The 16,971-nt window shown below is 40.2% G+C and overlaps 1 protein-coding gene across 4 annotated transcripts; it reads left to right on the top strand.

Annotated features, from left to right (window-relative positions):
* Positions 1 to 2,137: 2,137 nt before the first annotated feature.
* vegfab (vascular endothelial growth factor Ab) lies at positions 2,138 to 16,756 on the top strand. 4 transcript variants are annotated; one of them, XM_046372603.1, is made up of 8 exons: positions 2,138 to 2,761; positions 4,750 to 4,792; positions 5,747 to 5,943; positions 6,727 to 6,803; positions 9,370 to 9,402; positions 12,779 to 12,853; positions 14,482 to 14,625; positions 15,063 to 16,756. In XM_046372603.1, exons 1-8 carry the CDS (start codon positions 2,708 to 2,710, stop codon positions 15,082 to 15,084), a joined length of 645 nt encoding a protein of 214 aa, XP_046228559.1. In that variant the 5' UTR covers positions 2,138 to 2,707; the 3' UTR covers positions 15,085 to 16,756. The 4 variants fall into 4 exon arrangements, with proteins under 4 accessions (XP_046228559.1, XP_046228561.1, XP_046228558.1 ...); XM_046372602.1 differs by lacking the exon at positions 2,138 to 2,761 and adding an exon at positions 2,768 to 4,209; XM_046372605.1 differs by lacking the exon at positions 12,779 to 12,853 and having other exon boundaries at positions 2,142 to 2,761.
* Positions 16,757 to 16,971: the final 215 nt, after the last annotated feature.

The raw sequence follows: 16,971 nt of genomic DNA, 5'->3' as shown, positions 1-16,971 counted from the left end.
CTTCCACACTGCACTTTAAGGTATGAGTGTAGCAAGCAAGTCTTAATATGTCAGGCACATAGCTGCCAACTTCTGTCATTACATACTTATCAACTCTTTCCACTTCCTTGGTGTCTGTCAATCTGTCAGTGCTCCTTCTGGAGGTAGACATAACATTGGTATTGCTGCAATGTCCTGTCAGTCCAGCAGAGGGCATCACTTCTTCATAGAGCTGTAACAAGTACATATATGGTATTATGTAGAAATATTACAGACAGACAGCAACTCAATGAATATTTTAATCAGTTAGTTGTCAAAGAAAGACATCTAACATGAAAAGAGAATATCCAAATAAGATGACAATGGAAGCCTTTGAACTCATTCCACTTTAGCAAGATGTCACGCTAGAGGAGAACTGAATTTCAAAATTACATTAAACTTTGAACCAATAATGAGCTTTGGAGAAAAGAAAAAAAAATCATTAATCCAAATAAACAAGTTGCAGTGGTGGAAAATAACCAAGAAATGTGTTTAAGTCTACTTTTGAGTTTGAGGTACTTGTACATGGATATCTCTAGGCTACTTTATAATTGTATCACCTATACTTATTTATAAATAAAATACTAATGGCAAATGTATTACTATAGACTTAACAGTATATAAGTTAGTTAAAATAAGCTTCATGTCAACCAGCCACTGTTTACATGTTAATACATTAATGATAACAATCCACAAAATGATAAATCCAATAATATAATAGCAGGGGAAGGGGGAATTCTGCTCAGTAACTAATTTTACTTAATTTATGTTAATGTTTTTTATTCAAACGTTTAATGCAGGACTTTTAACTGTAATAGAGTATTTTTATGATGTGTTATTGCTATAGCTCTGCACCACTGACGTGCACATGCTCGGTCACTCAGTATTGGAGATAAGAGAATGTTTGCCTGTCCTTAATAACAAAATCATCATGATTATCGATAACAACAGTGGCAGGCACGATAAAGGAGCTGTGCGAAGTTCTTTCATTGAGGATCGACTTGTCACTTCCTTTATGAACCGCTTATAGACTCTCTTCCAAAAGTCCATTCTGCTCCTTATTCCCTCCTCTTCCTCGCTGTGATGTCTCAGCTGCTGCCTGCAGAAAAAAAAAAAAAAAAGAGCGTGACCAGCGGTCCGCCTCGACCACCTGACCGGGACATCACACAGAAAACCCATTCAACGTCAGGGAGGTGACGGGGAGGAAGTCACGACGAGCATATTCCTACTTTCCGTTAGTGTGTGCGTGCCAGACCGCACTGCCGGTCAGATCGGTCTAGCGTGATGCAGTGACAACTCATGCCGTCACACACGGCAGCGTTTCCCCGCGCACGCACACTAACGCACACTAAAACTCATACGTACCGACTACGTGTCCCGGCACATAAGCTCTCCTACAAACCCGAGTAGCCACAAGACTGGAAAATATTTCACCTATAATATCATCAAAGTCCCTGGAAAGGAAAAGGTGTGGCACTCACCTTACCTTAGCCAAATACACGTTTGACCATTTGTATAATAATTTATAGCATTTATGGCTAAGGAAATTAATATTTTAGGTAAGATTCGCAAAAGGGGAGCATCCAAGGTCATAGTGTCGACAGGATTAAAATGTGTCCATTTCCTCTCAAAGAGTGAACTTCTTAAATTGGGACGAGGTCTGCGTGTAAAGCACACCGATAACAATCCATAATAGGCTATCATTAGATTGTGTGTCTTTGATAAGGATCTTAAAGCTGCGCAAAAAGCTGCAGCCGGTCCACGACGTGTGGAAATGATGAAGTGCATTAAAAGCATGGCAGCAGTGGATGATATTTCAACCGGTGACTCAAGTATAAAATATCACAACCACAATATCAGGATGCCCTCATTTCTTTCTTTTTTTTTTCTCAAATGAAGAAATAAAAATAGACCAGCACGTCTGAACTCAGCTCTGCGTTTTTAGTAGCTTGCTGCTGATGTGGTCACATGAGTCGTCGTTCACCGTTTAAAACTTTTGAAAAAGACCTCAGAGCGCTCGCGGTGCTGTAGCCTATATATCAGCCCATACAGGACACACCTACCTTGTTTTAATGATCCACCAATCATCCACGTCCGCGGACTGTAGTCGCCACACTACACAACCACACTATGGAGAGACCGAGAGAGAGGTGGACGGTTCTGTCCTAAGGAGAGAAGGCGCAGTGACAGAGGAATAGAAACCCAGAGCACAAAGACAAAGTTTTGGGGCGAGTATCTCTCAGCGAGGTTTCTTTTCACTGAACCTCATCTTGGTCCGTGGGTTCAAGTTGCACACAGGAGTAGAGTACAAGTTTCAAATGGACAGCTTCTTGGAGACTGCTGGCGCAACAAGCATGGGATTATTTTTGTAATGTGGATTGCTATTCCCTTGCAAGAAAATAATGGTCTGCTGCGGAACAATGTGACAAGTTATGCGTCTTGGATTCTCGTTTTTCTGGATATCTTGAAAATCATTGGCAACAGTTGAGAAGGAAGAGGTTCTGCGCAAAGGATTGTATGCTCCTACCCCGGACCAACATGGATTTGTCATTACAACCCCCTGCCCCTTTTGTAGAGAAGTTTTAGCCGGTTCACTTGTGTTTTTGTACTTATTGTTTTAGAAGAAATCGCCTCATTGGCCTCTTGGATTTTAAAGCGTCGCCTGCCTTTGGATTGGATTTCCAACACCATGAACGTTATTGACAGTTTGACACTATTATTTTTGACGCTGTCAGCTGTCAAGGTGAGCTGCTGAGCGTAAACTGAAAAAAAAAAGTCGACCTCTATTTGCGAAATAGCCACTGGTCATTAATGTGTAGCTCGTCCTTGTCTTTCCTCTGGCTAGGTCATCGCTCATGTTTAAACAAGCTGAAATGTTTAGTGGCTTTGGGGAGATTTAAACAGTCATTACGCAGTGCCCAAACTGTATAAACGTAACCCACACTCTCGTGGGTGGTGCGCTGTTGTGTTACAAATGCGGCATATGTGATGATTTTTAAATAATGTTGTGAAGTTTGACGCTGGGTGATTGCAGGCCTGCTCTAAAACCACCTTGGAGATATTATTACGCTTTAAAGGCACAGTGGCTCTATTCTGAATTAGGACATGTGCGCAGGTTCACTCCTGGCACTGAGACTGCTCTCATGGTTAGTCTGCTTCAGTGAGAAGAAATGCTACTTTCCAAAGTGAAATTTAACACTCGCTTTCAGAACAAAACAAGCGTGACTACTCAGATTAATCAGGCTGACTCGAGAATTTTAATGGCTGCTTGACGTTGCATTGCAAATCGTTTTCCATATAATCATTAATCAAGCGCAGTGTGCCCACAGAGGCTTTGAGCAAAGGTTTCAAGGTGAAAAAATACCACTTCACTAGGAGGCAGCATATTTTCCAGCAACATGACTGGACTTTGAAGGATTATTTCTAATAGGAGTTTGCCACCTCAAAGAAAGCAAGGGTGTTTTAGGTTGCAAAATAGCTCTCATTCTCCAGCATCTTACGCCTAAGTTCATGAAATATTCCCTCTTCAGAGTCAAATAAAGTGTTGATTAACGAACTAGTTCATTTAATGACATCTAAGCCAGCCAGTCAGCGCTGAATAGTATCAGGATGCTGTCTCAAGTGGTAATAATCAGTCGACTTATCATCACTCGGTTTAGGGGCCGGTGTTCACAGCCTGACACCCATCCATTAATAATAAAGTATATCGTGTTTTGGAGGGCTGGGGTCCCTCAGCCCACAAGGTTGGACCCTCTCACGCCACCAGAAGGGGGTGGAGACTGTGGCACACATACGACCAGGCCCTTTTTCCACTTTTCATTAAGGAATGGAAAAAAAGTTTCCGACTGAATACAAGCCGGCGCTACAGGAGCAGGTCTCACGCAATATTGGCGAGATATTGCGCGAGATGCGCGCGCTTTTATGCGAGAAGGGAGAGAGGGAGAGGGAGAGGGAGAGGGAGAGAGCAAGAAAGAAGCGGGCGCACGATTGTGTGTGTGCGTGAGTCAAGATAAAGCTGTGCGTAACGCACGCACGGATGGAAAGTTGCCAAAATCTTTTGTGGTCGGACTGGTGTGGTGACAGCTACCCCCTGTGAGCGAAAGTAGCAGGCTGAAATTCTTACCGGTTTTAATGGCAACTGTTATTAATCCGCGTTGCCAAGAGGCGATGGAGGCATACATCAAAGATTTGGTAACTGAAACGCAACCAGTAATTCAACAGTTAAAGTTTTGTCACGTAGCAGTTGTGGTAGAATTTAAACTAGCTTGTCTGGCACATAGTACCTCAGGTTAAATGTCTGGCTATATAAGGCCTTTTGCCCAGTAGACTGTATGACAGTAATCTAATAATCTAATGAAGTAATTTTAAGATTGAGCCATATATTCATAACTTGGCTCAGCTATTTTTACTTCAAGATTTGACATTCATGAACATACTCCCAGATGTGTTGGATAAAAATCATGGTCTTAAAAACTTTATTTTTGTAATTTTTTTTTCAGTTTTCATAGAAGACACAGTATGAACACTTGACTCTGCCTTGCCCCTTATATTGAGTATAGGCTAGCTGAAGATTAGATACATAATGTGGTTTTCATATTCTGCCAGTGGCCAAGAGAAATGTCAAAATGTAAATATATTTTTTGCGCAACTCTGGATAAGTAAAACGCACTGGCAGTTCTGAGCTCTTGCACAACCTTCTGTAACTAACAGCTTGCTTTTTTCTCCTTACAGAGTGCCCACATACCGAAGGAAACAGAGAGAGGTCCACATGACGGTAGGTGTCCCACAGGGCACCGTGGGAATACAGTCTGCAAAGGGCTCCCTAGCTGGCACACAGCCAAATAGGAAAGGGCTGGTTTGACTTGAAAGGGCAATTATCGCCTCCTGGTGGACAACTGCCTAGTTTGACCCTGTCTTGGAGTGCCCCCCCCCCCCCCCCCCCCCCCAATTCTGCCTTTCAGGAAATAAGAGCATTTCACCCCTAAATCGCAACACTTGGATGTTTCCATTCTGCACTACATTCCTGCTTGTCTGAGGTTAAACTGGGGAAATGTTATGGTGACCAGGCTCATTTATAGAATGGAATTTCACCCTCTTGGCCCACAATTTCATTTTGCACAATCCCAGCATTGGCCAATCTAATTTGGACAATCAAGAAGCTGAACTTCATGATATTGTTCAGGCCCTGTATATTTGGTTTGGCTTCCCAGAGGGCTGTCAGCCTGGGGTTGTTTTAGGCTCTGAGTGATATTTTGGAGGTGTTGCCTGTCTCTGTGCTAATATCTTTCTCAAGAGCAGAACTCCCGCAAAGACAGAGAGAGGGGGGAAGTAGACTTAAGGTGAAAAAACAGCTATTATTATACAGCTATAGGTGAACTGAATCACAGTGGGGTGACCCTCAAGCTCAGGAATTATCTTATAAGAACAAGATAAATATATAGATTGAAATTGCACGAGTGGATGTCTAAGTAGCATGAAGTCCATTTACTTGTATGAACCAAGTACTTCCCAGTGGAAGAATACAAAGTTAAACATGTGTATGCATGTACGTGTGTTTCATCTCTATCACCGTGACTCCCTTGTGAGCCTGCCAGCTTTTTTTTCAATTCCCATCTCCTTTTAGGTGTGTGTTATTGTTACAGGAGTATTTTATTCAAGAGTCAGTGGTTTATACTAGAGCTCTGCTGCCATTTCATAACCTCTGTACACTGTGTCTCTTGTCTCCCAGTGATCCCTTTAATGGAGGTGTATAACAAGAGTTTGTGTCAGCCTCGGGAGCTGCTGGTGGAGATTCTGCAGGAGTATCCGGACGAGGTGGAGCACATCTTCATCCCGTCCTGCGTGGTGCTGACGCGCTGTGCTGGCTGCTGCAATGATGAGATGCTGCAGTGCATGCCCACATCCAGCTATAACATTACAATGGAGGTCAGCCGTGTTATTTATGTCTGTGTTTGTGTCTGAGCCATACTTTATTTTTGCCGAAATGTCACAACAGAAGGGCACATATGCTCTTGTGATTGGCCCTGAACAATCCAAGTGTTCTTCTGGTTGCATTAATTCCCCTGCCCTGACATTTTGGCAAAAATCAGCTCTATACTTGCAGCTTTTTAAATTTTCATTACTTCATTACTACTTCAAGGCAATCTGTCCTCTTAATAGCCGAGAGGTGAAAAAACTCTTATTTCTAGAAAGGACTGAAGAAGTTTTTTTTTTTTTTTTTTCCTGTCATGTCTCATTCATGGTTTGTCTAAACGTGAATTTCTAGAAAACTGGAAGAAGAATACATGTTTCCATCCACTACTGTTTGTGCAAATAGTAAGAACTGGGCAGGAATTGAGATGAACAGTTTGTAATGCTAATTTTCCAGTCAAATAAAAAGATGAGCAATGAAAGAGCACCAGTCGAAGCTCAAACAGTGGAAAATGATTTGGAAAATATGATACAAATATAGAACTTATGTTTGTCTTACATATTAATATGAGGAACCTTACAGTCTCCTTACAGCACAGCTGATGTCTCATCTGCTGCAGTTTTAGCAAGTCATTTTGCATGCAACTTGTTCATCTAGATCTCCTGGGCTGCTGATCCTCGGCCATCTACCTTTGCTTGTCTTTATTGCAACACTGAGAACAAGGAGTTAAAGAGTACTATAGATCAACATACGATTAACTCTCATCTGTCGTTTTTCATTTCTTCTTTTTTTTACAGATTAAAAGAATAAAACCCCAAAGGCAACAAAATGATATTTTCATGAGTTTTACAGAACACAGCGCATGCGAGTGTAGGTAAGAAATCTTCGGCACACACTGCGACACACACACAGTGTCAATGAAATACTAACAACAACTGTGCATTTGTGTAAGAGGGTAGAGTTCAACCAAATATGTAAAGTTATTGTTTTCTGATACATTTAACAGGTGCCTGTCAGGTAGATTCTCACATTATCAATGCATCTTTCGCTTCACTGATCTTGAAAAAACCTGAGAATGTTTAAGCAGAAGATGTCCTCCATACTGCTTCAGTTTATCCTCATTCCATCACATTGCTCAAACAAAGGAGATGCATTCGTGAGAGTACAGTGCTATCTAATCCTTTGTTTTCCTGCTGTGGCATATAGAAGTCATTGCTGGAACTACATAGGTGTGATAACTTATTGATCCATGTCCTCATTAAGGGGACTTATTCTGGTAAGACGTGAGGCAGAATGATTTAATCTGATCTATACGTTTTATGAATTATTGTTTTTTGTTCTCTCTTTCGTTTCGATACGCAGCTAATATAATCTGTTAGAGCCTGTTGTGAAGCCAGAGATAAGTGTTAGGATCACGTGTGTGGTTAGTCAGTGACATGCTGTTGAGCTGCCATTCAAGCTTGACTGACCTGACAAAATTTTGATGATTCCCAGAAGTGAAACAAAACGAAACATTTCACTTTCATATCATCTTGATCATAACCAAATAAGTCACGTTTCATTGCTCTTGCTCATTGCTGTTGGAAGCTGCAGTGGTGAGACGCGTCCTTTCCTGGTGTTTTTTCAGAATCAGATCACTATGGTGGCTGAGATTTGAGCTGTGTGACATGAATTATTAAACTGTGACACAGCAAAACAGAAGGGACATGCATCATCCTCCCACATTCACGGGAAATCTAAAAAGCAAACAAACATTGTAAAGAGAACTACTGGCTGAGGACCAAGCTTTGCTGTCACTTAATGGCTTTTTTTCTAAGCCATTAAATCTGACATGCTGTATTTTTGTCTCGTCTGGTGTGACTGAGGTTGCATCTGTCAAGCTGCAGAGACCCTTGTGATAAAGAAATATCACTCTGAACTTACTGCTGTCTGTAACGACACAATACATCACTGTAAAACCATTTTTATATAGCTATAAACTTTTAGTGTAGCTTTAGAAAATTTTAGAGGCTCAATCTATTTAGCATTTCTCTTTTAAAGTTTATAGACATTAAGTGCTATTAACAGATTCTCAAGTCACTGTGAATGTTAGATGTTTCTAAACAGTCAGGAAAACTAAAGTACATAAATACATTAATGACATTAATTTTGAGGCACTTTTCATTTTATACTCTGACCTCAATGAGCATTACATTTAATACAGCTCTTATAGAGCTTCAGGAGAGGAACACTACAGTGAGGCTGACCTCATGCTTTATAATTTTTGCCTAGAGCCATTCTGCCTGTTTAGAACTTTTACTTTGGAAGCTTGAGTACATTTTGTTTGTAAAACTGCTCTAGTTTTGCTTTAAAGCAGAAACAAACAACTTTCCTCCTCAGTGATTCCAAGTGGTATTATTGTTGGCACCACTGTCACACAGACAAACAGATTGCTTTCCGTTTTCCTCACAGTAGCAACTATCAGCAGCACAGGACAAAAGCATGAGTCCATTCATTCATTCAGTCTATAATGGTTTCACAAAACCAGACAGAAATGATGCCAGGCAGTTAGTCTGACTGGATTGTCAGTCAGACTTCATTTTCCTGGGTGGCAGACACAATTGCATAGTGAAAGTGAAGGAAGCAGTCTGTCATTATTGTATATCCATTACATGTGCATTACATGGTGAAATTAAAACTTACCTCATAATTATACCTTAAGGCAAAAAATGTCTATTGAAAGTCCAAATATGAATTCCACACGGTTGCTTGCAGATTAGCAGATTTCCACTGTGGTATTAAACTTTTATTAAATTAAGCATGTTACTCCTTCTTTCACCTCTTCATACACCTAAACAGACTTCAGGGCAGGAGATCTACAGAAGTACATGCAACTTATAGATCTCTGTCATCTTCAGATAATCTGTATATATAATAATAATATACCTTTTTGCTTTATTCAGCATCTTCTGTAGATTTTGTTCCAGTCTCTCAAATAGAAACCTGGGACTGTGTCAATGACCTTTCTGAATGAAACACAGTTTCCTAACTCTTCTGGATAATCGTTGCCAGCAAATTTATTGCTCCACATGGTGTTATCGACAAGAGACGTCACATGGACGAGAAGTGAAGTAAATCTGGCAACCTGCTATTGTAGTGTGTGTGTGTGTGTCCATCAGTGAACACACCCCTTTGTGTGCCTGTGTATTGTTGTGTGCACAGTGCATAATTTCCCAACAAATCTGGTTCATTTGCTAAGCCATGCATTTGAAAGTGAAAGCCATTTTTATCACAGTTTCTGGTAACGGACGATGATGTAACATGATTTGGAAAGACTGATGGGAGCCCATACATGCTGATAATGAGCCTCTGGTCTCTGATGATCTTGATATGTATCTGTTTACTGGGAAACAACAGCATGCTGTGATCTAATGCCATGTGGTTTTGTTCCTGCCTTTCAGGTTAAAGAAGGAAGTGAAAGAACAGAGAGAAAAGTGAGTACAGAACTCTTTCTGCATGGAGATTGGGTTTTTCAGGGGAAACAATGAGGACTTGAGATTTGATCTTTTTCCTGTTTTTCTTACCAAACTCTCACTCTCAGTCATCTGCATCTCTCAGGCTTTCTGACATTATCCTACATGCTCTTTCTAACTTAACTGAACCGTCTCTCACTCCCTTAAATCTGTCTCAGCATTTTCTGTCACACTCAAACACACATAAAATGCCCCACAATGATAATATTTCATGAAAACCCCTGCAGACAAGCTACTACTTGAGATTTACATGTAGCTCTCAAGTGATAAACAGGGGGAAAACCAGCTTAATCCATTCGGGTGAATGAATGACACTTGATGAGTTCATTGACCTCTGTATACCTGTCCTTTACACCTTTCATCCCTTTTCTATCTCATCTTTACATTCCTCTTCTCTCTTCTTTACTGTTTACATCCCACTTAACTCCTGTTACTGGCTGCTCTGATATAGATAACAGTGTTTTTGAAGACCCGTTAAACTTTTGTGTTTATGGTTCTTGCTTAAGTGTGATTCCTATGCAGCAGAAGGCAGTGTGTTAAGGGTCGTTAAAAGTCTTTAATCCTCCTTTGGCGAACAGTCATGAATATTTTTCCACTGCAGGGTGGTTGTTGGTTATATTTTGTTTTATGTCAGGTCGTCTGTCATATAGATAAGGCCTTGTTTTGAGACCTCCTCAAGGTCAGACCTCCTCCGACCTCGTCTTAACTGTTTATTTCATTTAGCTTTGGTGGCTTACGTCTACAAAGTGATGGTCTTATGGTCGTTCAACTCCTGTTTCTCATGCTTTCATACTCTCGTGTTAGTTTTGACGATGGCTGCTGACCTTTCAGTAGTGTCGGGTCACTGGAGATCTGTTAGGATGAGTTCTCCTGCTGAGGTGGTAAACTTGTTAACTGTCATAGTGCACAGAGCTGCTAGACCTGATGTTTGAACAAACGAAAGAGGAAATTACATTTGAAACACATCAGCTTCATCCTGTTCCTTGAATATTTTTATTGAATGGTGTCATATGTGTCATTCAGTCCCAACATGGACCTCAATGATAAGGACAAATTGTCTTTGCTTTATGGCTAAATACCTGCAAAACTAATGACCAATCTCCCATCAGTCTCTGCTGTACTTGGTGCTTAATGCTAATTTGCAAATGTTAGCATGCTAACGCGCTAAATTAAGATGGCGAACATGGTAAGCTGTATACCATACAGTTTACAAAACATCAACATGCTAGCATTGTCGCTGTGACCATGTTAGTATATGCTGATGTTTTCATTTAGCTCAAATGACCACCATGGCAAATTACAGCTCACTGAGCTTTCATATAGCTTTAGACTTTACTTGTTATCCAGTAGCAGGTTCTAGTTTCTCAGGGAAAATACAACTTTTAAATGCAGTGTTTCCACAGACTGAGCTGGGTGCTTTCACAGCCTGCACAGCAGACATAATGTAGACCAGAACAAAGAAAAAGACCAGATATCAATATTGCAGCACAGTTTGTGGCAATACTGAGTAACTGTTCATAATTTTTCCACAGAACAATATCATTATATCATTCTGACAGAGGTGTGGCCAAGTCATCGTCTCAAGTCTTTGCACTCAAGTCTCAACTCAAGTCCCAAGTCCTAAACTTTGAGCTTCGAGTCCTAAATAAGTCATAGTACAAGCTTCTTCAGAAGCAGCGCCCACAACAGAGTCTTGACTTACTCGTTGCCCACATTCAAATGTCGAATGAAGTTGTAAGTTGTTGCATAGCTGTCTGCAATTGTCTATGTTTTTTGTAGATGTGGTGGAGTTTATGAGGTGTATGTGAATGCACTGGGATGTCTCTGTCCCTGACACAAACAGACAGCAGAGGACAGAGGCAGCAGGCCCATAATTGAACGAAAAATGCAGTAGATATTTTCAACTAGCAAACAGAAAATCTAACAGTGTTCATTTTGGACCCTTGGCGCTAAAGTTAGTGAATTTAGAAAATTATGGTAAATAAATGGCTTGTGGCACACTTTCTAAATAACATCTTTTATAATCTACTTTTAAACCTTTAATTATTTTCAAGTCAAAAGGCTGAGCTACAAATGAAGTCTCAAGTCATTGATGTTAAAATTCATGTCAAGCTAAGTCGAGTTCACACCTCTGCATTCTGATCTGAAAACAAACATTGATAAGAACTTAAAAGAACTTTTAAGATGCAACTTGTTGCTGGATAAAAGGTAAAAGAATGTCTGTTTTGATGTTGCAAAGGAAATGCAATGTGATCGAAATACACATTAACATATGGAGTGCTGAGGTCACAAATGTTATCCCTTACCTTCATATGTGTCATGCACATATAGTAATTACTGAACTCATCCTAGCGCGGGCCAGAATCTAAACAGGGTGAGAAAAAAAATTCTTTCTTTGCTTTAAAAAAAATCAACACGTTTCTATTACGTTTCTATTTGAGTATCCTAAAGTATTCTTTGCTTTAAAAAAAATCAACACGTTTCTATTACGTTTCTATTTGAGTATCCTAAAGTATTCTGTGCAGTTGTGTACGCCTTAAACTGCAAAAACATGTGCGACCCAGCTTGTATTTGAACGTGCACCCCGTTATTTTATCCAGCCTGCACCTGTTAAACTGCAGGTGTGTGCTTTATAAGTTTGTTCTCATTGTGCTGTGGTCTGAAATAAGTTGAATCAGCTATAAAGAGTTGACCCAGATAGCTTGAAAGATGCAGTTTTGGTAATGTCTGAGTTCATTGTGCTCAGCCCATCTGGGAAATTTCAGAACAGCCGACCAAGCCAAAACTCCAGCTATTAATCGCTTCCAGTCTCCAAAGTCATTGTACTATTCTTTTTTTAATCCTAAGTTGGACAATAAAACAGGATTTTACATGGAACATTTGATATTCGTCTCATTCTCAGACTACAGGATGTGTGGAAACCACCTAAAATTAGCTGCATTACTGAGCGTGTGTGTTTTAAGCCTTTACAAATCAGGACACATTTTCTTTGGTTTCTCTAAAAAAAGTTAATTTCAGCAGTTCAACAAAATGTCAAGTGGTTGTATTTTTCTCCCACAGTGAAAAACATGGGAAATAGTCCATTTTAGACATATTACACAATACTCATGTGAACCCTCCCTCATGCCTTTCTCACAATACAAGTTATCACTAACAAAAACCAAATTAAAGAATGAGGTGTTCAGAATGATTGTTCGGCTGTTCGATTAAGACAAATTAAAAGGATTGCTATCAAGCAGTGTTGCTTTTGACCAGTTTATGATTTTCTAAACACATCAGTTAACACCACAGTCTCTCAGGCATCTCTCTCTGCGTTGTTGTCCTCTTTCTCTTGCAGAAAATCCCGGAAAGGCAAGAGTAAAGGCCAAAAGAGAAAACGAAAGAAAAACCGTGACAAAACAATTCACGATGCGTATGTCAGCTCCGCCTTCTCCACCTACCTGCACCTGAGTGTTGCGCTTCTCATAATTAAGCTCATTTGGGAGGAGCTCATTTGCCCCATTTAATTTGCCCATTAGCCACAGCGATAAGCATGCTGCTTCCGTGTACTGTCCTAACCACGTCTTGTCAGTCATGTTCTGCACTCTCAAAATAGCAGTGTCTAAGCTACCTTGTTTGCTAATGTAGCTTTAGCAAAACTTTACATGACAACGATGACTAGGGAAGTACAGCAGACTTACTAGCCATATCCCATCTCATAAAATATGAACCATAATCCACCTCCGCCTGTCAAAATACCCATCTAATCTTACTCCAACCTTACCAGCTCCCTGTTTGCAAGAATTTCTCTCTCTATGGATGAGAGCAGGTCGATGGTTGGGATGAGATACAGCAGCATACCATGAAAAACAGTAGAAATATGAGGTACAAGTTGCCCCTAACATCTTGTAGATAGGGAGATTTATAACTGATAATGGACATGTTTAAAGAAGCTGGAATAAACAGATTGGCTGTTAGCTGTAACTTGAAGCTTCTACTGAAACAGATCACAGCTCCACCAGCATGGCCGTGCAGACTGGCTCATGCTGTTCTCGTATCTGTGTTGGAATCACCAGGATTGTAATCATAGTCCTGTGTTCAGTGTTGAGTCTGTGCTGCTTTGCTGTGTCTCACACCCGTCTCCTTTCCACTCTTTGTTCTTTTCATCTTTACAAACAGGTTGTGCTATCTCGTGCATTATGCTGGTACTTTTTATGTAATGTAAAGATATGAGTGATGGCTATCTACTGCCTTTTTTTCTTTCTTTGCAAGGGGGTATTGTTAACCAGCAAATTGTTTAGCAAGTGGTGTTTTGTGTCTTTCTTTGCCTGCTTTTGTCTCTGAAACTATTCAAAAGCGCCCATATTTTATTCCAAAATAATATAAAGATGATCTCATGTTTCTTCAGTGCTCATAATGTCTTTGTGTTCGTTTGTAATTTGTATATTGAGATGTCAATGGACTACCTGAGCCATCGTCCATGTCCATTTTCTCCTCCCTGCTAAGAAATGTCATTCAAACCACTTTCAGCTTCTGTTCTGAATCTAATGCCTCTCTGTCGGAAATTCTTCAGTTTTCACTCAATAAAATGAAATCTTTCTTAACAGTGCACCAAGCAGACCCTCGAGTCTTCTTTGTCAAAAGCTGACTATTTGTAACATTTGACCATTGTAAGGCTGAGAGCAAGAGGTGTGTTGTCAATGACCAGCAATTCAAAGCCGATGTGCCGTTTTGTGTTGCATGAACCAGAGGTTTGCTCAATGCATGTCTAATACAAACAAGGCATTTGTGAGTGGTCCAATCGATGAAGGAGGGTTTGGGGGGTGTGGGGGAGGGTAATTTTACTGCTTGGATTTTTGCCTGCTGTGTGGGAACCGGTGTGCAACACTACCCGACTGTCACATGCTGTACAACTTTTCGCGATGTGGCTTGGAAGAGCAAACAAGAGCATATGAAAGAGCTGACCTAAGGGCAGCCTTTCTTATGGGTAGTAATTGTACACTGTGATAATCTGCCTCTCTCCCTCTTCCTCCCCACCTCTGTCTGTCTTTCTCTGTCCAGCGTTTGTGAGCCATGTTGTGATCACTGCTCAGAGAGGAGAAAACGTTTGTTCGTGCAGGATCCTGCAACTTGCCGGTGCTCCTGCAAACACACAGACGAATACTGTAAAGAGCGTCAGCTAGAGCTCAACGAGAGGACCTGCAAGTAAGTACCGTCATTTAAGAGAGCGTAAGTGGAACAGGTCATAGTGACAATCACAGAGAATAATTGCCCAACTCAATAATGGCCCACAAATGTACTTTTTTGGTTAGTAACACAGACATCACTGTCCCATCAAAAAGCTCTGAAAAATCTTTTGCACACTACCTGCCCAGCGCCCTTCAGCACTGCTAAGTTAGCAACGGGTTGGTGAACACAGTGGAGCATTTAATGGTTAAATGCATTTAATGGTTAAATAGCTGATGTTTCCCTCAGGAGCTGGTGGAGACAAAAACAGAGCTAAAAGGAGAGCAATTTTGCAGAGACAGACAACTAAAAGAAAATACTACTGAGCTAAAAGCACTCTACAGCTTATTTACCCCCTTTGTAGCAATGTTCCTTGCTCTTACTTCTTATCTATTTATTCTTTTCCTCTTGTTTAGATGTGACAAGCCAAGAAGATGAGAGAGGTGGGAACACCAGATGTACAAGATGAAGGAATATTCTAGAGATATTTCACAGCACAGCACTTTGACCTTTGAACCGTAAGCTCTTCTTTTCTGTGGAAAGCATTCCCCGTGGACTGACTAAGAGAGAACAAAAAGAGAGACAGGACTGAAGTTTCCTCCCACTGTATATCTGTGTGTATATAGACCATGATAAAAGAAAAAAAGAGTACAGAATTGTTATGCTGCTAAGGAAACCAATAACTAAACCCATCATTTGACAAAAAAGCAAATAGCCGCCATGTGGTTTTGCATTTCTAACAGCCTTGTGATGCAGGTGTAGTCTTGTTGTCAATTCCTTGTATGCAATTACTTCACTGGATATGAGTCTACTGTGGTTGTGTGTCAATCATAAATTGCAAAACCTCTCAATCTAAGATATATTTAACTGCTAAAACAGCGGGTGAGGCCGAAGAGGACATGGGAGCGCTCTCATTTAAAATATGACGGATGGATTTTCGTAGGTCAGTGCCTGCTTTTGCTTTCGGAGTATAAGAGTGGGACAAATGGGACAGCTGATGGAAATCTTGAATCTGTCGCCACATGATATTGCTTCTTTTCCTATGAGGACAGTGCAGAACTGACGTGGACTTTCACAATGTCAATAATGCGATCAGCTTGCAAGAGAAGAGACTCTGGAGTGCCATATACTTTTAAAGGGATACTGGTTATCAATATACTGTAGCATCTAATGTTTTGCTATGCCCTACATGAAAACCACTGAAAACATCCTATACTGTAGTTTGATTCCATTTGAAATACTGTGCCTCACAAAATGTACTGACAAATCTGAGTGCTTTTTAAATTATTTTTTTCAGGAGAGGGGATTGTCAAAGTAGTTTTGTTAGATGTTGAGCTCAATACAGAATTCACTGATTACATATCTTCTTCTCTGAAATTGTACATACTTCATATGCCTTTATGCCATAGTCCATTCTAGATAATTTATAATGTTATAGAGTATTTTTCAGTATTCAGTCCTCTACCCATATTTAATTTGGTCTATTTATATATGCAGTGTTATGTACCTGTAGCTGTCCTACCCCCCCATGTGTAAGGTCACTGATGGCTACTCTCAGCATGGAGATTCTCTGTGCTTTTCTGACACAAACAGAAAAAAACAACAAAAAACAAAAAAACAACAAAAAAAAAATATTTGTTAACATTCCCTGAATGGATCATTTGTACTGATGTGCTGATGACATCTCCTCTGGATTGTTCAACCCCTCTTATCTAAGGGTGTGTAGAATTTTAACGTGTGTGTTTGTGTATGTGTATATGTGTGTGTGAGTGTGAGTTCATGTGCATTGCCGATGCGCATATTTGTTTGTAGATGTTAGTAAGTTGTATTTAAGTATTTAAGCAAGTAGCGGACCTGTGTTTTGTCCGTCCTGCAAGATGCAAAAACAAATAAACTACTGCTAGCAGCTCAGCATACATTACCACAACACAACCAGCGGTTTTAAATTTGGATAACAATCTGCATCCTTTCTGCCATCAGTCTTAGAGCCCTCATTATTAGTTGTCGTTGTCTCTTCTTCACTATTAACATGTTTTCTGTGTCTATGTAAAACAGTAAAGCATATTTATTTTCAAATTATATTGTTTTTATATAAAATAAGTAAAAGGTTGCTGTGTTGTGAATGCTGTGTTTTCAAAAGATTTCATTAGGCAACATGAGTTTTCATGTTTTTGTGCGGCAAGCTGATCCTCACACATCTACTAAGAATTTGCAGAATGTAATCCGAAAGGAAATAGATGAGAGAAGTAAGAAATTCCTGCACGCTTTTCATGACAGACAGACAGATATTGAGCCTCATGAATAAAATGGCACTTTGAAGCAGTT

Source organism: Scatophagus argus, chromosome 19 (assembly GCF_020382885.2).
Source record: "Scatophagus argus isolate fScaArg1 chromosome 19, fScaArg1.pri, whole genome shotgun sequence".
In the NCBI taxonomy this organism is placed as follows: domain Eukaryota; kingdom Metazoa; phylum Chordata; class Actinopteri; family Scatophagidae; genus Scatophagus; species Scatophagus argus.
This window is presented reverse-complemented; position numbering and strand designations above follow the sequence as displayed.